The following is a 23,013-nucleotide window of genomic DNA, read 5'->3' on the forward strand; positions in this document are numbered from 1 at the left end:
TTAAGATATGCTTGAACAACACTGAGTCTACTGCTGCTTAGACTCCCCATTAGAGACTCCCCAATTCCGGATTAGCTTTGTTTGTAAGTGGTAAGTTTTCAAAAAGTGACTTGTAAATAACTGCTTTGCTATAGTACTATCTTTGTTAAGCACTTTATAGATGGTACAAAGAATTCTGTATTGTATTGACTAGCTTGATGGACTTTTTAGGTTATGTCTTTGAAGTGATACTGGACTGAACTAGTTTATCCATTATGCCCAAAACTGGCATTCTGTTCTTTGTTGTTGCAGAACTCAAATGTAGATGTATTTCTCTGCATGGGTGTTTTTTAGGAATGCGGTAGAAAAGAATGAAAAGCTTCAGCTGCTTTGTGCTGTAAACATGCAGTCCTGCTAAGTGTCCACTATAAAAAAAACTTATTGCAGAGTCATCTGGAAGGAAGGTTTGTTAGTTGGAAAACAAAATTCTTCCTGACTTATTTATACAGCAGCACCTTCCATTCCAAAAATGCACAACAAACAAGACAAATATAGGTACAACATGTCGAGAGCAAAGTATTCTTGAGGCATTGTAATTTGTGAGTGTCTGGTTGCTGACACCAGTGTCTCTGTGAAATTTGAAATAGCTGCAAGCCTGTTTCTTTTAAGGCATCTGACATTGATAGTCAAAAGCAGTGATTAGTTTTGAAAATTTAGTTCTTAAAAGTGGAGAAAGCACATCATCAGCACTTCCTGTCCTTAATATATTATTGTATTTATAGCTCTCTGTGGGTGCAGCTCTACAGAAGACTGGAGATGGGGGAGTGAGAAGAAAACATTTGGAACAGATTAAGTATTTGTGGGAGTCTGTGCTTATCTGCCCAGAAGCTAGGAAATCCCCAGGGATTCGGCAGAGTTTCTGCCGCAGGGCTCCCTACTGGGCTGGTTTTGGCAGTGCTGGGGTGCAGGGTGCGATCAGTGTGAGAGAAAGGGGCAGCAGGTATGTAATCCTGTAATGGAATACTTTGTAGCTAAGCTGGGAATGTCAATTTATTAATAATCTTGTGAAATACAAAGTGCATTAGAGCTTTGCCAATACTGCAGGTACAAGAAACGTAGATGTTACTAAAGCTTCACAGGCAGTTTCCACGTATTCTGCTTCCTCTTCTGTGTGAGCAGCTGAGTGACCCAGAAAGTGTGAGACAAGTTCCTGATGCGACTGTTTGGATTGGTGAGACTGACAGTCCATTGGTAACTGAATATTGTTTTACAATAGATTAATTATTCCATTATTTGATAGTGATTCTCTGATAAATCTGTGCTCTCATATTTTGTAAACTGCAGAGTTGTTTCTTTATCATCTGTTCTTGTTTAGAACTTTTTCAGCTTCTTTTGATATATTTCTGAATACCCACATTTCCCTGGCATGTATTCAGTGCCTAAAAATATTTTGATTTTTTTAATACAGCCTAAAACAATAATCCAAGGGGCATTTTAGTTTGTGCTCTGTTTAAGTGGAACATGAGTTTGATTGTTCTGGTTTTGTTCATCTCAGCTGGTTCCTTTTCCCACACTTTATTTATTATGCTGCCCCTGGCCTTCTCCCCCTAGTTCAGAAGATTTCCTCTACGTAGTGTTGATAATAGCTTTGGGCTGCAGGGTCAGCATTGTGTGATGACCTTTTTGCAGAAGGTGTAATTGCCTTGGTGGAGGTACACAAGGCAAGAGAGGATCCCAGGTTAACCCCTGCAACCCAAGCTTTGGTGCTGAGTTTTCTGCATTCAAGGTGAAGAGAGGAGAGCCGTATCTCATAACCACCTCCTTCTCATAAGACTCTCCATTACCAGGGGGCATTTTAATTAAGATCTGAACGTAACTCTCTAGCTTTTTTAAAAAATGTTTTCAGGCTTCCCCCTCGTCTGCCTGAATCTAAGAGACATCCGGATGCCACAGAACAGGTTGTACGTCTGGATCAGTAGTTGACAAGGAAAGTGGATACCGTTATGTATCAGTGTATCCCAATGTAATAGTTGGTATTTCCAGTCTTTACAGAACCAAACCTTGTCGTTTCACTACTGAAACAGTAGACATTCCTGTTATTTAGAAGTTTTTACTGCATTTATATGATAGTGGTATAGTGGAGAACTCTGAGAACTTGCAAGAGACAAGGATAAGTGGTAGTAGAAGACTACACATACTTACAAAAAATGCCTTCTCTCATTTGCTTTAAAGCATTTAAAAAAAAATCCTAGCAACTCTGCAACACAGAAAGCAAGGGATGGCTGTATTAAGGGGATGTCTCCTTAGGTGGAACCAAGGCAGTTTGAATCTGTTCATGCTGTGCCAGTCTCTTGCCATGGATAAAGACAATGAGGCCGGTATGAGTGCCTCTGCTCTAGACTGGCAGTACTGACATGTAAGGCTGTCAAAGCATGTGCATAAATAACAAACACTGTAGAAAATTATCTAAACCACTGATTTTTACTTTAGTACTGTGTCTCTGAGGAGACCAAGAATTGACTTGAGGAGACATGTATACATACATATATATGTGTATTTATTTTTTTATGGGTGAAAAGGAAATATTGACTGGAAAGGAAATAGAAGGGCAGGTCAATATTTTTCTTGAGCCGTAATAGTCTTTACGTACATGAAACCAGATGCCAGCACACACTCTGGTGAATTGCTTATCTGAACTGCTTGGAATCCCTCCCCTGTGGCTAAGGCTTTCACTGTTAGCGCTTTTTCCTTTTAAATTAAAATTAACCAAATAGGAAAAGAGACAGAGAGGAGGCCAAAACAGGTGACTGTTCACCTTGGAGGTGGTGGCAGCTTCCCCCCAGCTTCAGCTGTAGTGGCAACCTGTTCATGGCACGCTCTTTCAGCCATATTCATTGTATCAGGCAGTTAATAAAAGCTAGTCCAGTTCTCAGGGAAGTAATTTCCATTGTCTTTACTGGGAGCTGGGTGGGGATGTCTGTCTTGAGGTAGAAAAACTGTTTATCCTCACAGGATATTGTGGCTACCATGATAACAGAACGGCAGCACAATTTGAAAGGCACTCCCTAAGAGCTGAGTGAAATTGCCGCTACCAAAATTTAACAGGCAGTTTGCTTCTCCTGGTGTTCACAAGCTTCTGGGCCTGTGCCGATTTTTATTTCTGCTTTAGTAAAATGTTCATCAAAATTAATGAAAAAACGGAAGTAGTTCTAAATATCCAGCAGTTTCAAAACAGTTTTCATCATGCATTCCAATGCATTGAGCTGTGAACTGGGATTAATTATATGATGACAGTGAAGTGGTTGAAGGAATGTGGGGCAAAATTCTGCGTTGAGCCTCCAAGAAGGCAGCAGCAAGCTCTCGCCCCAGGGTGAGGAGCAGGATGCAGGGATCTAGGCGCTACAGGCTGCTGTGGTCCCATCCCATCTCCAGGCTTTTACTCTTCTGCTGAGAACTAGAGGTGAGACATGGCTGTTGCCCAGGCTGCCATCTGGCTAAGCGGGATGTTTATGGTGCTGTAAGGTAGACCCCATAGGTGGTGAGTGCCTCCTGTGTCTAGTAGGGAGCAGTATACGTGCAATACTGTACTGCAGAGCTTGCTAAGATCGCCTTGAAAAGCAGCTTTGTGCCTACAGTGCTTGCGCCAGAGGAAACTGCTCCTGGGCAGCACTGAGGATTTTAGAGTCTCTTTAGGCTATTTTAACACATACCTAATGTAAGTAGAAAGGAACAAGCAGGAGGATCTTATCTTTCATGTATGAAATGAGCGCTGGGAATGTGCTTTGGCAGATTGCCCGTTGATGTGTCAGAGATGTTTTGTATTTTTCTGCTAAACCAGTGGAACGCTGTCTTTAGCAGTTCTCTAAGGCCTGTGCATCGCCCTCTCTGCTCATGTGATGCCATTCCTCTGGGTGTATGGGGTGGTGTAGGCTGGCAGGAGACGAGTGATCTCCTTTATCTCTGTGATCAGGAGGGGTGGCAAATCTATACGTGTCAATACAAAAGCAACTGTTCCCCTGCTGCATGTGAATTAGCCAATGATTTGGTTTTGTGGAAGGAAAACTCCAGCAGTGGCAACATCTGCAGAGTGGGTTTTTTTTTTTTTTTCACAGCACAGGAAAGCAAAATATAAAAGATGGTTCCTCTTCCACTGCTGCTTGAAGTTTCCCAAGTCAGGCTTTGCATGAGAAGAGTTTTTACTTGAAACAAACAAGCTGTTCCTCTGTATTGTTCAAAGTGGAATTTGAAAAGGAATTGTGTTATCCACTTAATGTTACTTTGATGTGAAAGGAAAACATGTACTGAGTGTGATTGGACATGAAAGGTTGTGATTTTTAAAGTAATTAAGGTCAGGTTTTGACTCGTTTTAACAGATCAGCTGTTACGGACCGCGAGTCAGCATTCTGACAGCAGTGGCTTTGCTGAGGACTCCTCCACAGATTGTTCTCCGTTTAATCAGCTTCAGGTAAGGTTCCTATGCCGTGGTTGAAATGTTACTGGTTATTGTGGGACAGCAGGGACCCGAGGAGGGCAGGAGAGATGTTGGTGCTTGACTGCTGTCATGACCATCAGTCTGCATCCAATAAAACTTGTTTTAAGAGCTGGACTTGCTGAATTCCTTTCAGAACTGTATTAAAATTTTAAAGCCTTTCTGGTAGGATAATCTGAGTATACTTGGGCCTGAAATAAACTCTAAGTTCAGTGTGTCCTTTTTGCTGTTTCTGGTGTATCTTTTCTTACCAACTGAGGCTCCAGAATCACGATCCATTCCTCTCATGACTGCAGTGGGTAGAGATTAAGGTAATGAAAGAATATAACTTTTGTGCTGATCATTTCATTCAATATAATTTTTGCCTTTGCACTCATTTTCTTTTTCGTATTTTTCTATTTTTTTTTCAGTTAGCAAGATTACAGAAAGTGAAAACAATTTGATACTAACTTTACTGTGAGGGTATACTAACGTCTAGTCGATCTTGAGCTTCCACGATCTTTCTTGATCCAGTTCCCTTGATCTCAGTCCCAGAACTTGCTGTGATACTGACCAGAGACCATATGTCTTAAGGGAGACTTTTGTTCCATCATAGTGCTTAGGTGTCTGCTTGATACACACGTTTGCTCAGCATTCTACCTGATACAGGAGAGCTGTTCTCTTGCCTCTCCTAAAACATTCACACAGTAATAGCCACAACTTGGTTAGCCTGTCAATCAGCCAGAGAAAAGTCTTGAGTTAGATCCTGGCCTCAAGACCATCGGTTAGCTGTCTGAACCTAGACCACAGTCCAGAGGAATACAAAGGTGAGGGTCTGAGTATCACCAGTAATTTCATTTCTGTGGCTTGCAGCTGCTGAACTTTTTTTTTTTTTAATGCTACGGTATGATTTTTTTTTTTTTCCTCCCTCTTGGCACACCAAACATTTTTAAAGCTGTTTGGCACTCACCAGAAAGAGATTTCCACCCTCCCCATCCATCAGCATTGCTTTTCTGTTTTTGTACTGGTATTCTGTGCTTTCCAATTTAGTAGTTTTTCAGCTGCGTACCAAAATTAAAGCCAAGACAGTGCTAGTCTTTGTGTCTCCCTTAAACTTCAGCTTACACTTTCCAAGAGCAAGAGAGCAAATAAAGGAAAACATGAGCCTGAGTCTCTGTAATTAGCATAATCATCTGAGATACTGGTTCTACTCTCTTCTAAACTGGGACTACACTGAAGCTGACAGACATGTTAGAAGGAGTCTCAGGTTAGAGTTGCTCACTCTTAATCTTTATATTGGTTGCAACCTGATTAAGAGTCCATTAAAAGCATGTTGAAACTAAGTTTCCCTTCACTGGAAGACTGGTGGTGTTTATTTTGGTTGACTCTAAAGGGATGAGGTTTTTCTGCTTTCTGTTATGCTGTTTTGAAAAGATGTATTGAGGCTGCATGAAATTTGTGCCATGGAGTCGCTAGGCTCTCTTCTGCTGCCTTCGCTGCTTTATTCAGACCAAATGCTGAGCTGAATTCAGAAAATACAAGTAAATGATGAGACATGGGGAAATGAGAACTTGGCAGCTAGTGAAGAGAATCTGTGAAAAGAAGATGAAGGGGATACAGAAGGGTGTATGTTGTTTCTTAAAAGTACGGTAAGTTAGTGCCATCTACTGTTAAATAATTGACTCTAGCAGCCATAGCATCTCTGAAACTCAGGAGAAAACTGAAAAACTGGAACCGTATCACCTTTCATTCCTGACATTCAAAAAAAAGATTTCCAAGGGAGATTTTGGCATTAAGGTGGGATATTCTGCAGAGAAGTTTCCTGTTACCAAAGAAGCAAGAAGAATTCTCCATCCAAGTTCTTGAAATTTGGCTTGCCTGACTTGTCATTAAATAGTGTGATGGAGAATTAGAGATAAAGATATGCACACATGTAGCGTACCTGATTTGACCTAGACATTACAGTATTTTGTTCTTTTAATACCTTTGACTTGAACAGTATCTGAACCTGTACAGTCTTTCATACTAATTGGTGACTGCCCAAGGTGTATGAACTGGGACTCCTAGCCTGACCATGGAGAAGGCAGTAATTGAGTCTCCAGTGTGTTGACCCCTTTGCCGGCTCATGTCTTTCCTAGGTTCAGGAATCTTTGCAGGGCATGGGAAGCAGTGCTGACAGTTGTGACAGTGAAACAACCGTGACGTCACATAGTGAGGAACAGAAGGCACTAACAGCCAAGGAACTGCCTTGTTTCAATAAATTTGAGGAGGAAGAAGATGAGGATGATGAGGATGATGAGGATGATGAAGAGGATATTGCCTCTCAAGTAGAGAGACGAAAGGTAGGGACATCTTCTGAGAACAGAAGGAGTGACGACAGAAGAATTATCGACTATGAAACTGAACAAAATCAAGGAGGAGAAAGCAAGTCATCTCATATATCAGAGACAGTCCAAGGAGAGCTCAGCTCTAAAGAGGAAGACATTTCCAGTGAGCAAAAAGAATTGGACCTGCTGGAGGAAGGCAGTGTGTTTGAGTTTCCTCAGTACCACACACACCATATTCTCAAGTCGATGGAGTCTATGGAGGGTGGAGGCTCCTCCCCATCATCCGTGGACAGGGTTCATGTTGCCTTGCAAAGAGCCGAGATGAGGATTGTCAGCACATCTGATTCCAGGGCTGGACGCACTCTACTTAAGTCAAAAGATCTCCTGAGGAAGCAGAGACTCTGGTTTGCTGAATCAGGCTATCCTCTAAGGCGATCTCAGTCTCTCCCAACTGCATTGCTGAATCCAGTGAAAGTGGTGTCCTCTGTGAATGTCCAGTTAACTCCAGGAAAAGAGACTCTGTGCAGTCCTCCTTCTTTCACCTACAAGTACACACGTGTGGAGGAAGACGAGAAAGCAATGTCTGAGAATGACAGAAGTGAGGGTGAGGCAGCCGCCAGCCAACCAGTGTGCAAATCCACACTGTTCATTGCGCCTTCATCCTCCAAAAAAGAAGTGCCTCAGACTGGGCCCAACAGGCTGTCCGAGGAGCCTAGTCCCACCAGGGTACAGAGCTGCTCACTGCATGCGCCAGCGCACATGTCCCAGTCAACATGCTCCCTCCACTCCCTCCCCACTGAGTGGCAGGACAGACCGCTCTGCGAGCATGTGAGGACACTGAGCACCCACAGCATCCCAAGCACCTCCGGCTCTTCCTTCGGTGCCTTGCTATCCCCGTTCAGCTGTCCCTTCTCTCCAAGGCCTGCTGGATTTCCTCATCGACCTCATGCCATCAACCCACCCTCCACTGTGGAGATGCAACTGCGCAGGGTCCTACACGATATCAGAAACTCTCTGCAGAACCTCTCACAGGTAAGAGGGACTTCTTAATTTATCCTTACAAAACCAAAATGTTAATCTGAATGTTCCTTTGCATAGTGCAGCAGATCAGGAAAAAATTGCATTCTGTGCAAGTTTGATTTGCTATTGTTTTAGGAGCCTCTTTTTAAAGTGACAAATTATCCTCTCTCCAGTGATTGACTATTTTTGCATTTAATTTTTTCTTGTTGCAGTTGACCCAGATTCTTTCTTTCTTTTTCTTCTTTTTTTTTTTTTTTTTTTTTTTTTTTTACTTTTATGGCTATTCTTGGATGTGAGGGAGAAAGAGTATAACCTTTATCAGTTATTATGTTAAGGTCAGTCATTAGCTTTAGATTTGAAAATACATATTGATAGTCCTTAAAACTCTCTCTTGTCTTTGACATACTTCCTATCCAACTGATAGAACTTTTTTAAAAATACCCACTAATGATGTCAGTTCCATATACATATCTGTACTGTTCCATGCCAACCTTTTGCTTGTTCAGCTCTGGAGCTAGTCAACGTGATCCTGAAGTCATCAGTATTTTATTAACAACCAGTTTTATCATAGTGTGTGAAATTTTGTCCATCTCCTAACTCAGAGAAGAAATGCTTTAAAATGCAAGTGTTTTTTTTTTTTTTTTTACTAGTTTCTGACATACCTTCTGCTTTTTCCCTCCTGATTGCCGGCTGTCCCTCCTCTGCCATCCCTGTACTGCTATTCTCTTAGGTGGTGATGCAGTTTAGGAGCCTGCAAGCTGCTGAAGGAGGCTATGTGGGCAGAGCAGACTCTGCGTATTTATGTATGAGTACATGAACACTGTTCAGTCATAGAGTTTCAACAATTTCTGTAGGTTTTACTCAAGGACAAACATGCACCTGCCTGCACCATATTGCAGGTGGTAGGCTGCAGTGGGCTTTTTTAGGCCCCTATTGCTTTGTTTTATTTTGCCACTTGTCAAAAGTTAGAGGCTAGTCCATCTTGACCTTGGTTGTATCAGCTGGCCTTCCTTCTTGTGGCAAGCTTGGGTACTGGGACGCACCTCTGCAGTGGAAAGCTGCAGTCAACTGTGTTCTAAGTCAGCCATTGCTCAGTGTAGTGGGTAGTGTTCCTGGGAGTAAGTGTTTGCAGAATTTAACCTTCTTTGCAAAATTTCTTCTTGGGAACCAATTGTAGCCTTGAATATGGGTCAGGTTGCAGTGTGCCAAAGCACTTTTATCACTTACATCGTGCTAACTAAACCTGCTGAAGAGGTCTCTGTATTATGTCTGGAGCTCATACTCAAGCTGGTTCAATCTAAAAAACAAAATTAGTATTGGAGGGGGTAATAATATCTTCTAGGCTACTAGTTCTACTTCTAGCGTAATTTGTCTAGACTAGTTCCATTTTGTAGGCTTGGTCCTTCTCATTGCAGAGGTTTGTATGAAAATGTCTTGCTTACAATACACAGTTCCCTGGTGCTGCTTTTTCCTTCAGCCTAGATCGAGTTTGGTACACAGCATACTCAGCTGCTAAAGAAAAAGTTAAGGTGTTTCAAATGTATGATTCTGGTTTTAGGAAGGAGTAAAGAGCAGTAGATAAATTCCCGATAGAACAGGGAACAGAGGAAACTGGGAGAGAAAAAAAACCATCTCATTGATGTGATCATGTTTGAGCAAAACTCCTCTGGATGAATGGACATGCTTCAGATTTTCCATGGCATGTCAATAGTCCTTTGAATTCTTTCAAAATTATATTGGACAAGCTGTCTTTTTCATGTTGGAAAATATTAATGTTTTTGCTGTTTCCACTGTTCTTTGTTGTGTCATGTCTCTACGTGTAACAGCCCCTGAATTTTATCTGGTTGCTCCATGTGTTGATGCAACATGCAAATAGAAATTCTTCAACACTCTTGTTTTTGTGAGAGATCATTAGCACGCAGAAGTCTTTGGATGTAGGCAATGTAGGGAGATTAAAAACTAAAATCAGCAGAAAAACCCAAACTAAGAACTGAGCAAAATCTCACAATAAAGGTGACTTTAGTAATGATTTGAAAATGGGACACTGTTTAATTTGTTTAGTTCTGTTTTCAGAGTTGTTCTTTTTATCGTTGGCTAAGGCAATTGAGACTACTGAGTTTTCAGGCATAAAATGCCTGGTGGCTAAAAAATTAGCTTTTATTCCTACTTACTATGTTGGATAGGAATAATTTAGTTTTTCACCTGCAGCACATTTGCTTTACATAGCTTTGGTGCGCATACTTCAGTTAAGAGTTGGCGCTGCCATTTTGTAAGGTTTCCGTTTCCTCTTACAATAATTACATAGATAGCAGAAATCACAATGCCAGTGAAGTTATGTTTTAACAGTGACTGCTTTTGGAGTACCTGTACATTTTAGAAGGTGAGTTTATAAAGGAGATTGCTGACATTCCTATTTCAAATTGCCGTTTTCTTCCCTAGTACCCGGTAATGAGGGGTCAGGATCTTTCAGTGGCCACTGGTTACATTACTCAGAGATCATCCGTTCTACCTCTCTACGAAGTAAGTGACCCTTTTCACACAGTAGTGCTTAGTCAAAATTAAACATGAAGAAACATCCTAAATGTGCTACAGGTTGCGGTAACTTCGGACAGTTCCCCATCTTTGTTCTCAAGAGATAACAGGTGACTCCATCCTGCAAATAACATTAAAAAGGAATTAATCTAAATACATGGAAATCCCTTTATGTGTTTTCTTGGTTGATATATCTAAAAATATTTTCTTGAATTACTGTGAATTCACAGCATGCAGCCTCTGTAGTATACCAAAGTTGCTGAGGTGCTGCTTGACTCAAAGGGCACATCTGGGCAAACGTGATTATAGAATGCAGACTTATTTTAATTCCATTTTCCCATGTAATGCTTTTTGTTGTTGTTGTTGTTTGATTGGTTGATTGGTTGATTGTGGTTTTTTCCCAGAATACTTTCCAGGAGCTACAAGTGGTAAGGCGAAATCTAAACTTATTCAGAAGCCAGATGATGGATTTGGAATTGACTATGTTACGTCAACAGACAACAGTTTATCAGCATATGACAGAAGAGGAAAGGTAAAATTATCTTTTTTTTAAAAAAAGAGAGAAAATACTCTGGAATTTCAGGAAATGTGTCACTGCCCCTGAAATCAGAGAAAAAAAAATCTATTAGTTTCAATCTGAACAGAGTTGGAGCTGAGTTTTTGCCAAAAACTTGTTTACTCTCTTCTTTACACTTCTTCATTGTAGAGTTTTTTCCTCTTTCTTTCCTCTAATTGCTATTTCTTATTAATTGAGGATTCTTTTCTTCATTCTGTCTCCAAAGTGATTTTACTGCTGGAGATTTTAAGGACTTTTATCTTAGGATACTTTAACATAGGATATTGAGGGGAAAAATCTTAAAGATTTTCAGCTTAGATTTTGCTCCCTCCATCATAGATGTAGATAAAAAATGAACACTGTAGCATTCAGGTGCTTTTCCAGCTTACAGTGGCCACTCAGCAGGCAACACCTGGCATTCGTGTTCTGTCTCCGTGTGTTTGTGCTCACTGTGAGTTGTAGCAGCAGCTGATCTGAAACAATTTTTGAAACAGCTTATATATTTACTTTAGTTGGATCAGCTCTTGACTAATCTGTTTAAAAGTAAACATGTTTGAAATCAGTGACCCTTCTTAGATGATGGCATCCTGGCCAAAATGTAGCTGTGGCTCCCTGGGAATCTATAACCATGCGGGAGAGCTAATATGTGACTACTGCATTGCTGTTTGATTTTTTGTTGTTACAGGTTTTAAATTGGATTTGATTAGATATATGTATGAATGCTGATTTCTTCTGCTTGCATATATTTAAACATTTAAAGCTAAAATTTTTGAAGAATGTTCTGTGATACACTATGTTGTTTGGTTTTCTCCATGAAGTGATGTATGTATGGAGAAAGACTTTTATTCCATCTAGCATTCAGCTAATTATTCCATGAAAGAGGAATTTTCTGTGTTCCACCTTGAATTCCCTTGCATTAAGCCCTTTACTCATGGGACTGTCCTGGTCAGTTCCCCCTTTGTGGTGTGCAGCTGAGAGCAGTGAATGACCTTGTTCTTTTTGTGATGGACTTGGGATAGATACGAAGCTGATCAGCTGCAGAGCTTGAGAAAGTCTGTCCGCATGGAGCTACAGGAGTTAGAGATGCAATTAGAAGAACGTCTACTTGCTTTGGAAGACCAGCTGAGAAGTCTGCACATGTCTTCACCTTACAGACCTCGGACACATGTAGTAAGTATTACTTTTGCAACAACATTATATGTTTTCTCAGTGTAATGTTAATAACTTGTAGCTGTTAAAGCTCCTACAGTGGGATGATATCTGGAGAATCTAATGATGCCATGTGTATATCAGGGGTCATATTTTATTATTTTCAGTCAGTGTTTCATCTTGGGGAAAAGGTGTGTGAATAGAGGGACTTTCTTGGTGTTAATACATATCAATACATATCTTCTGGGGCTTTAGGTCTGAGATTTCAGACCTCTTCTGTCAGTGCGCTCTTTTTCCTCATCATGACCCTGAATTCTCAGTTTTGGTAAGTAGTGCGCATGTCTAAAATCCATGGGGGATGGTAATGGTCTTTCTGCAGTTTCCCTGAACTGATTTTCTTACTTGTGACACGAAGGTAGAGAGATGAAAAATGCACAGTGTTTCTCTCCCAAGAAATGGAGTGTGCTTCCCCTCAAACTCTGCCAGTCCATAGAATAAAGAAACAGGAAAACCCAGTTGTAATCTTCAGTTTTTTCCTCCATTGCCTTTTGTAGCTCCTTCAGTTGAATGCGTGGCTGCCTGCCTAACAGTGGGAGAAGCTCAGCTCCCACAGACACTCTCCAGAAGCACAAGAGGGGGGGTAAAAAAAGGCATTCGCATATTTTTTTTGGTGACATTGCAATATACTTTTTCTTCTTTATCACTCAATGGAAGACTGTTCCTCTTTTTTCTGCTGCAGTTCTGCCATGAGCCAAACAAAAGAAGCACAGACGAAAAGTATAATATGTTCTTCCTGGGTTTCATTCCTCTTTCTTAGTCAGCCCTCTTCTGTGAAGCAGCACAAGCACAGGTCACATCTTCCTCTTCAGTATTTTGTCATGGGAAAAAAATTGAAACCCAAGAACAGGAAAATATGGTATTACTGTGATCACAAGCCAAAGTTGCATTCTTTGAACCATATAAATATCTTTTTATTTGTAAATCCTTTTATAGAAGAGGGCCAGCTTTAAAAATGACTGAAATAAACTTTCTCCAACCAGCTTTGCTTCCTGTTTCCAAGTTTCTGCTTTTCCCGAAAGTTGTCTCAGACACAGCATGATTATATATCGGCTTCTGACAGCTCTAAAATAATCCTCAATGCATTAACTTGACTTAATTTTTCAGGGTATGTATGGAAGCAGAAGTGCTGATAATCTGTCATGCCCTTCTCCATTGAATGTCATTGAACCAGTAAGTAATTGTAGTGTGCTGTATGTTTTATTACATAAAAGAACGAGGAAGGGAATTCTTTGAAAAGGTTGCAGGAGATTCGTTTGACACATAATCTTGGAAATACTTTACTCAAGTAGGTCTCTTGAGAACAGCTGCATTTTCCCTTAAGTAAACTTAACCAGTGGTAAGTAGCTGTGAAGTCTCATTTGTTTTTAAGAGGGATATGTAGAATTGAGATGTTACTTGTGTTTAGTTGATACAGTGACTACATGGTGAGTTTTCTAGGGAAAATTATTTCTTATTTTTCTGTGCATTTTATGCTACTGAGAAGTAGTTCAAAGACTGCAGAAAGGAAAGAATAAATTGGAATTGTTTTAGCAAAGAAAAACAAAATCAAGCCTTTACGTGTGTCTCTGTCAAGGGCTCTGGCAGGATCTATCCATATTGCAAAAGTCAGTGGCTTGGGGAACTGCCACAATTCATATTTATGTTGGCTTTCAAAAAAGCTCATTCCTTTTTATGATCCTCTTTGTTGCAGTCATAAAGGCAAAGCATATATTTATTTTATAGCTGTATTTGTTACATGGAGGGAATGAGTAAGTGATTGAATAAATAACAAGAAAGCATAGTTGTGTCTGTATGTGACTCTCATATCCTTATTCAGGACTCTTTCTTTTCTGAATCCTTAGGTCTCCGAACTTATTCGAGAGCAGTCATTTCTGAAGTCTGAACTGGGTTTAGGACTGGGAGATCTTGGACTGGAAACCCTCCCAGCGGAGGGTACAGAGTCTGTATTCTCCCACGGAAACTCCGATTCCTCTTCAGTGTGCTCTGGTCACGCAGGTAGAAAAGCTGGTGCTGGATCCTCTGAACTAGCAGGAAAGTCTAAGAGTCAAAGCAAGAAGTTATACCGTGCCTCCGTTGCCTTAACACCAGCTCCTCCGGTGAGAGCAGGTGCTGGACAGCTAGTGGAAAACTCTGAGGAGCTGGCAGACTCCAAGCCACAGGTGGAGCAGAAACTTGAAAAAGTCCCTCTCATGCCTTCGGTTGATGAAATCCACAAAAGCGTGGAGCAGGAGGAGCTGCAGCAAGTCATACGAGAGGTGAGGAGGGAGGGGCTGAGATCTAGGATGCTTGAACAGTGTTTACTGAAACCTGAAGACAGGCTACCTGTAACTCTTGGCCACTGGGGTTTTCTCTTCTCTTCTCACTCAAGTCAAGGCTCCATACTGTTGCTGTACTATTTCTGAATGCTTAGAGCTTGTCGCTAGATGTTCAAGCCACAGTTGTATTCTTGTGCAAAGCAGTAGATGTTTTTTCAGTGATAGTGGTTAGCATGTAGATTAAGCTAGTTGCTACTGTAAGTCTGGATGAGAAAGAATTTGCCATTTCTACTACTTAGTTAAGCAGCAGTATTTCAGATTCCCAAAATTTCTGTCATGTTTGCTTGTTAAAATGCCAGGTTGGAGTTAATTTGACTGATGAAATACTGTTTCTCAAACAACTCTGTAGTAAATATTAAAAATACTTTCCTAATCCCAAACCACTAAGTAGGAGGATAAGTAAAGCAAGCTGAAGTCAGATGAGAAGTTGTTTCAGACTTTAAGACTGATGTTGGACTAATTCTATTGGACTAGTTTTATTGGCAGTCAGTGAAAGTGAAGGGTGCTTGGGCCAGGTTAAAAAACAGGACTAAAACTGCATGTTTTGCTTGTCAGAGGCGTGACAGAAAGCCTTATGGCAAGTAGTATAAATGGGAAAAGGAAGCAAAAGAAACTTCTTGTTCTCAAAAGCAGTTCCTGTGAGAAAGTGGAGCAAGCTGGCTGCTGTGAGTACAGAAATGGGGAACGAGAACCTGTAGGTTTTATTCCCTCTCCTTCACTGGAGAGGGACCTCTTGGTCTTTAGCTGAGGGTCATTGGACCCTTAGCCTTTAACTCATCCTTTAAAGCTTTTGTATGGCTCTACCACAAACCACTCAAAAGCCCAGGAGAGGTGTCATGCTCAGGAAGGTACAACAGGCCAGGCTGTAATGCGGTGGAACCATCCAGATCTGCTTGTTTTGAGGCTGTGAATGACTGGAACTAGCTTTGCCTTAGCATTGTCTTTAAAATAGATGAGAGGCAAGCCGCTCATCTCACGGTAAAACATCAGCTGTGATCCCAGAGAGATCTTTTGCTGTGCCTTCACCTCTCTTCTGTCAGTGCAGAAAGAGGCAGAGCACACTGGACTGTAAGGTATCCCTTTGCTCATTGTCTGACAAGACTCTACTGTGTCTGTCTGCAAAGGGGACATGTTTTCTTGACTGACTCCCTGTGTGCTTTGCTATGCGTAGGCACTTTACACTTGCACAGGGAGACATGTGAGGCAATAGAGCATTACTAAGGAGCCTTCTGATAGAAGATGATGGCTGGAAGCATATGAAGATATTTACTTTGCTTAGCTTTGGTAACTCTATAAATAGCCAGAGCTGCAAGTGCAAAGAATAATGCATAGCCACGAGCATTATCAGTGAGTGAACTGCTGGTGTTAAAAAGAGGATGCAGTTTGGCAGTGAGGTGAAGTGGAGACCTGCTTTCGGTAAGTACCCTCACGATGCTGAATAGTGCTTTGCCTGATCAGTAGGTCCATTAGAGTCAGTGGAATGAGCTGTGGAAAGTGGCATTATCCTGTGGAAGGAAAGGGTACTGCAGTCAGCTCGTGGTGAGATGCCACCAGGCCGGCGACCTCATAATTTCTGTGCTCTGCGTTAGGAACGGAACACCTTCTGGCCATCTCTGATCCTTACAGTGGAGCTTGTGATGCTACAGCCTTTACACCTGTACTTTGAAAGCAAAGGCATGAGTGAGGCAGGGTGGCAATGTTTGCCCCCCACCAACCTCCTGCTGCCATCCTCTCTAAAGTAGCTGGAGTAAAGTTGGAGGGAGCCTTGGGAAAGGCCTTGTTTTGGAGAAATCCTCAATTCTTCCAGGCATCCCAAATTCTCTCTGGTCCATTTCTTTCTTTTCATGCCTTTTTAAAGGGGTTCTTTGCGTAATGCTTAGAGAAAACTTGCACGTGAGATATTTGTCACGCCTTGCACTTTGCTGCTGAGTCTGAAATGAAGCCAGGATATTGCATTTGTATCCAGCCCTTCTGTAAAAACCTGTGTGTCAGAGGAGTGGTGCCGTGGTGAAGGGATACTAAAGGAGAAACTGAGAGCTGTAATTCCAGTGTTCTGTAAAAGCAGCAGAGACAGTAAAGGGAGCTGGAGTCGTTTCAGTCAATATTTTCTCTGAGGTTAGCCTATGTGAAAGTTCATCTTTAACTTCATTAATTGATAGCAAATAAAGATGTGTACTCTTTCACAGAGATTGTTCTTTGGATTGTTTGGCACTGAGGACATTGTAATGCTGAAAGAATCCAAATTGAACTGAGAGGCTACTATGCAAAGATGAGTAGTCAGCAAATAACTGAGCTTGGCTAACTTTGTAAATGTTTGAGCACACAGAGAGATTGTCCCTCAGCTTAACTTCATTGCAACCTGTTTCAGATCAGCTCAGATTTTGAGCATGGGAAATTTTGCAGGTCAGAATGAAGATACATTGGTTTGAAGTACTCGGTAGTTTTTGCAGAGCCAGAATATGCTATTGAATACCAATCAGGAAAATCTTCTGTATTTCATAAGAGCTAAACCAGCATAAATTGAAATGTGTTTTCCTTAAGTAGCCTTGTTGTTAGCAAAGGAATTCCAGATTTGTTGTCAAAAGAAAGAAATCTGGTAGGATGCATTCTTGATGTATGCACTCACAAATGTTAAACCCTTCTTATTCCTCTCATTCTCTGTAGTTGCGTGACCTTGTGTTGGGGAAAGAAAAGTCAGGCAGTGTTTCAGAATATGCCTGGGTGGGCTGTAATGCATGTGAGCTTTGATCTGGAATTTTTTTGTTGGCATTAAAACAACCCATGGTGTTAACTTCTAATGCTAATGGACCAACCCCCATGGAAAAGCATTCAGCAATGTGAAACGTTAAAATGCCAAACAGTGGCCCTCTTGTTTTGAAGAAAATGCAGCCTGACCTCCACTGGAGTATCACATGAAGGACTTGCTGCTCGACTTGTAGGTCACAGTGTCACTGGGAGTGCCACCAGGCCCTCTCACTCTGCTCTTCCGCAGTTTAAAAGATGTGGTAGCTTGAAAAGCTTTCTGGTTAAGAGCAGTGCAGGTTTTATTTTTGTTAACAGTTCTCCATTGTAAATGGCATTTAATGAAGTCATACTTTAAAGAAATATATGATTTTGCTCTCAGCATCTGCTTTAAGAGGCTGTAATGGGTCTTTATGGCACAGAAAAATGATTTGATAGAGAATCTTCCCCTTTCTGTTTTCTGTTCAAATCCGTGTTAGCTCAGCATCGATCAAAACTCTCTGTTGGTTGTTCGTACTTCTCTTGTGCAGGTGTTGGATTCCTCATCTTACTATCTATGAATGTGGTACCATGTTATTAATGAGATACTGAATATTAGCATTGTATCAATGTAGTATATGTACTGTAAATGAGTGGGGTGCTCTCTGTCAAGTGATCAATTTTTCATTCAGCTGCCAAAAATACCTGTGGAGCCTTCATTGACTGCTTCCATCTTTTGTATGGAGGACACCTTGGCAGCGGGCTGTACCCTCTGCAGGGTAAATGGAAGGTGCACCTTGCCCTAAATAATTTGTAATGAAAAAGGCAAACATTGGCAATTGTCATGACACACACATGGGACTGAGTCACTGCAGGAATCGATGCCACGCTCGCCACACAGGAATGACCTTGATGAGTCCGGAAAGGAGGGAGTAGGCAGTGGCAGTGAAAAGAGGCAGCAGAGGGTGGCCTTGTTGTCATCCGGGCTGGAAGGTGAGAGGCAGAGGGCTCAAGAGATCCACCAAGGTCAAGCCAGAAGTTGTTGGAAGAGCTGAGAATAGAACAGGAGCTGCTTCCCTTCCAGTCTCCGCCTTGCCACAGGACTGTCTGTCATACTAGACCATTTACTTGCTAATTTGGGAAGCTTTTATCAGTTTTCTTTGGAAAGTGATGTTTATTTTTGTCTATCTGTTGAGAGAAGGGCACAGAATGACTGGTTTGTAGTGTACTCACAGACCCGCCCTGTGTGATACTGGAGAAGAAAAGCAGAAAGAGTAACGTGGGGCTCTCTTAGGACAGTGGCCTGCCAGGCAGCCAGGGTGCCATTTCCCTGTGCCAACTTTTCTAAATCCCAAATCCCTTACTGCATGGACAGCAGTCCTAAAGCTTTGTACATCTGTGTGTGCATCTGCATAGACATCCTTAGCACTTGTGACTGTCAGTGAGCCAGGTTCTGTTACACACTGGCTTTTCCTTTGTGAGTTAATCAGCAAACAACCCAACTGGAAACCTGTTTCCCAATAATATTATAGCCTCTGAACTTCTGCCTGATGCAAAGAAGTAATGAAACAAGGAACTTTGCCACTAATTGTCTAGCGATTGAATTGCTTGCCAGGGAGAACAAGGGATAAATAACCTATTGCTAACGCTGCTGCCACCCTTCTGACGTTGTTGCTTAATCCTTGTGACGCACCAGGGAAAGTGGAGACTTAGAAGAATAATTGCAAGATGATCATCAAGATGATGAGAGGGCTATGCAAACATGGCAAGGCCATTGGGAACACTGAATTTGAGTAAATGTTATTCCTTGGTATTGGTGGGGCATCAGAACATGAAGGGATTTGTTACTGGCAAAATCAGGATTAGAAATTTGGGCTTTTTTTTTTTTCTGGCATAGAGTCTCATGTTCATTACCGCTACTCAGGCACTTGAAAACTGCTTTGAAATAACACTGTGAACAATGTTTTCTTTAGTCTAAGATCAGTTATTTGTGCCAGGAAATTATTTGCCCTTTTTGTAAGAAAAATAAAACTGCATTGCTTAACTGGGCTGAGGAATGCTTCTGTGAGTGACCCCGACAGCCAGGCTCTGACTCTTACCCCCCTGCACTCTCTCATCATTGTCATCCTCCCCTGTCCTTGGAACCATATCTGACTTGTTAGTCCTTCCTGAAGACCATCCAAAAATGAATTGGTGCCAAAGATTTCTCGTATTTGTGAGCAGCCCATATTATTTTTCTTTGTCATGCCCTGCTCCTTTCCAGCATAAGATGCTGTTGTAGAACTGGGTTTTGCCTGCTTTTCTCCTTTTCCTTTACTGTAGATGACAATGCTCTGTTCTTTCTTTGTTCTAGCCTCAGCCACACTCAAGGGCCTGCTAGTAGTAATTCCTGGGTTTGTTTTATGTAAAATTTAATGGGCATATGCTTTGTCAGAATCCTGTGAAAGATAGTCTTTGCTGGTATAGATCATGTCCCAGTGGCCAACTGATGATGTGAGCAACTATTGAAGTTCTCTGTCTTTGCTGCTGAAAGTATGTAATTAGGATTGGTCTTCTTTTGGTTTGTATGAAAACAGCAGCTCATATTCATGGACTTAGACCCTTTCTACTCCATAATCTGTTTGTGAGGCAGATCGGTCCTGCCTTCATTTTCAAGAGACAGTGACTAATGTCAGAAAAGCAGGGGTGCTTTTTATGTGTATATCCTGAAATACTATTTTCAGATCTTTGCATAGCTGAAATGTGGTTTTTCTTAACATAAAACCAGTTATCCTAAGTGTAAAACACAGATATATTTACCATCTGGAAAAACAGAACTACTTTGGTTTGCATTTGTACGATTTACAAGAACTTTAGAATTACTTACAGTTATTTTTCCAAGAGAAACCCTCTTATGTTTTTCCATTTGCATTTTTTGAAAGTTGACTTTTTGGTGGTGTACGTTTTCATATGTCAATAATGTCAAACATATCTGCAATATCATTTAGTTTTATCCATTGGTTATATAACTTACTGACCTTAAAACTTTGGCTAATCCCTTTCAGATCAAGGAATCTATTGTTGGTGAAATAAGACGAGAAATAGTAAGTGGATTGTTAGCAGCTGTGTCACCCCAAAGCAGATCTGCAACTGCAAAACAAGATACACAGCCGTGAAACTGGTACTACAGGTAATATTTGGAAAACTGCCACAACCAGATTTTTTTTTTTTTATCATATGAAATATCATTGTTAACTTAAACCTTGCTTTGTTTGTATTTTCACCTTGAATAAGTGATCAAAATTGAAGTTCATTAAATACAGAGGATAATGCTAATCCTGGAGAGCTTTGGAAAATTAACTTGTTTATACTTGGGCCCGTTCTACTGTCAGCTTTCATGCAGTGGTCCTTGATTTTCGGTTTCAGTGTGCTCTATGATGACTTTGCATGTGAATGCGTCATGCAAGAGGATTTCTGTAGTTTGGCTGCCTTAGATATGAATATTATTGAAATACATACTTAAGCATAACAAGCATACTTACAAAAATCTAATTTAGATATTCATCTTGCTTTTTCTCTTCTGTAAGGTTGGATGTAGTCCGAAATGCTGTGGGATCCTGCTATGAGTGGCATACACTGGCGAAAGCATCAAGTTATTTTTGCTTCAGGAGATGTTAAAGCTGCTGAGATAGGCTACTGTATTCGATGTTTGGTTATATGATGTGTGCCTTTCGTTGGGTTCATCTATAAAGACTTAGAGACACTTTAACTAGTTCATTACTTTCCTTAATGCTTCGGCAAAACTGTGGCTTTCTGAAAGGTTTTGTATTTATTTGTATGTCCCTGTTGTAAATTTTTTTGTAGCTAATTTCTTTGTCTAATGATGCATCATGAAACTTGAAGATTTCCAGACTTAACCAATTTATAAGTAACACACATGCATTCAGCTTAGCTTTTTTTTAAAAAAAAAAAAAAAAAAAACAAAAAACCCACAACAAAAAACCCCCCCAAAACACTGACCTCTATGAGGTATTTATTGTGCAATAACTGATCCACTTTAAGAGCTTGAAACAACCAATAATGGTTTCCACTGCTGTTACTTAGTGCCACTTCAAAAGAAGGAAACAATCCTGTTGTAAAAATTGCTGGTAATTCTTGGGGCGGTTACTATTGGCAGAGTGGTAGAATGACATGAGGTTACTTAAAACTACTTAAAGTTCTGACACTGAAAGCCTTATTGTTGTGTAGGAGACAACTTTTAACTAATTTTATTTGCTTCCTTACTGTTTGCCTGTCTCTGTGTAGAAAAGTGCCTTCTTTTAAGCACTGTTTTTTGTCGTGTTGACTGCTCTCAGTCATACCAAGAGAGGTTCTCTTCTGCTTCATATTAACCGAAATGCAATAAAAGTACTGATCTTCTGAAAGCAGTTAGGATGTGCAACTTGGAATGGATGAATGACCTTGCTTGTGTTATGGGGAAAATGGAAAAAATCTCTTTTCCTTCCCCATCCCTCACTGAGTGTATTTTCAGTTAGGCTGGTGAACATGCGTTTGTTCCAATGGAGCAAGTTGGAAGTCATTGGAAGTTTTATGTGGTCAAATAGACATTTAGTGGATATGTAATATCCCATTTTGTTGTACTTGGAATCCCTTTACTCCTTTGCCATTTCCGTCAACTAAAACTCTTTACACTATGTCAAGGTCTTTAATCAAAAATAATTTCAAATGTAACAATATTATATGAAAAAGTTTATAAGATTTTAAATTGTGTTAGGAAGACACACAAGGGCTGATTTCTTAATAAAAATGTATATTAAACCAATAAAATATTTATTTTGCATATAATCTGTGTCTGTTTCTCATTTGCATGATTTGTTCTTAAGCAAAGTAGTAACATAGATTTGATCAAATAGTACACAGAATGGAGAACAGCAGGAGGGCTCAGGACTCAGGTTTCCAAAAGCTTTCAGATGTTCAGGGGACCCTATATACTTAGGAAATGTGAGATATAAATTTGGGAGAAATGTTAGCACTTAAAACCAAACTCTTAAAGTTGTTGGCTCTTGTTGAGGCTCCGAGAATTTGGTTGGTCTTGACCTCAGAGTTTGTCTCTGTGGGTAGAGCCAGAGTTTTCTTGAAAATCTCATCCTACATGTTTAAAAGTTAAAATATAAACTCTGACAGCACTTATGCATGGCAAATCTGTATGAGGTGGTAAGCTCCAGTAGGTTTGTGCTTTCTTTTGCAGTTTGCATAAGTACGCAGTTCCACTCCAGAATGCCACCTGAGAGTAACCAGCCAGACCTGAGTGCCTGCAAACTTTGCAACTGCGCAAACCCAAAACCTACACAAATAATTGCAGCAGCAGATGCTCTCTTGTCCCCTAGCCAGATTAATTAGCATGCTCAACCATTAACGTAGGTCCTGTGCCCATGTACAAACCCCGTGTACAAAGTGGCGTTCCAAGAAAGGTGGTGACTGTGGCTCTCATGGAGCAGTGGAGGAAATCAGTTCAGGAGCCAGTGGCTGTTGAGCAGTGGCTGCCAGAAGCATCCTCTGCGGGTGCAGGAGCTTGGCTCCTCACCGCTCCAGCGAGAAAAGTCACTTGTAGGAAACATCCCAGAGTGTCTGGAGTGCTTCAGCTCATAGATTGTAAGAACATTTGATCTTAGCAATGCAGAGTCTGATGTTTAATATATCCTGAGAAAAGAAAAATTGTGCCAATTTTTCATGCAGCTGATGGAAGGCAGATTTGTGAGGTTTTGGCAGAATTTAAAATAAAGATATTTCAAAATGACATTTCTGAAAACTGTACTGAAACTAATAAATATACAAGCACCTATTTTTCCGTAATCCTGATTTTTGCCTTTCTTAAAGACACTCTGAGCTGATATTTTCTGAGTGACA

General features: G+C 40.8%; 1 protein-coding gene across 1 annotated transcript in view; it reads left to right on the forward strand.

Annotated features, from left to right (window-relative positions):
• The window catches only part of ITPRID2 (ITPR interacting domain containing 2), a 41,651-nt gene extending 19,700 nt beyond the window's left edge, over window positions 1–21,951 (forward strand). Inside the window, exons 11-19 of the mRNA XM_086751022.1 lie at window positions 4,353–4,444; window positions 6,586–7,806; window positions 10,234–10,314; window positions 10,731–10,858; window positions 11,902–12,052; window positions 13,196–13,261; window positions 13,933–14,346; window positions 20,172–20,296; window positions 20,694–21,951. Of these exons, the coding sequence (XP_086607148.1) occupies window positions 4,353–4,444; window positions 6,586–7,806; window positions 10,234–10,314; window positions 10,731–10,858; window positions 11,902–12,052; window positions 13,196–13,261; window positions 13,933–14,346; window positions 20,172–20,282 (2,264 nt within the window). The 3' untranslated portion in view covers window positions 20,283–20,296; window positions 20,694–21,951. The remainder of the gene's footprint in view (window positions 1–4,352; window positions 4,445–6,585; window positions 7,807–10,233; window positions 10,315–10,730; window positions 10,859–11,901; window positions 12,053–13,195; window positions 13,262–13,932; window positions 14,347–20,171; window positions 20,297–20,693) is intronic.
• Window positions 21,952–23,013: the final 1,062 nt, after the last annotated feature.

Source organism: Chlamydotis macqueenii, chromosome 6 (genome assembly GCF_036417535.1).
Source record: "Chlamydotis macqueenii isolate bChlMac1 chromosome 6, bChlMac1.mat, whole genome shotgun sequence".
Classification (NCBI taxonomy): Eukaryota; Metazoa; Chordata; class Aves; order Otidiformes; family Otididae; genus Chlamydotis; species Chlamydotis macqueenii.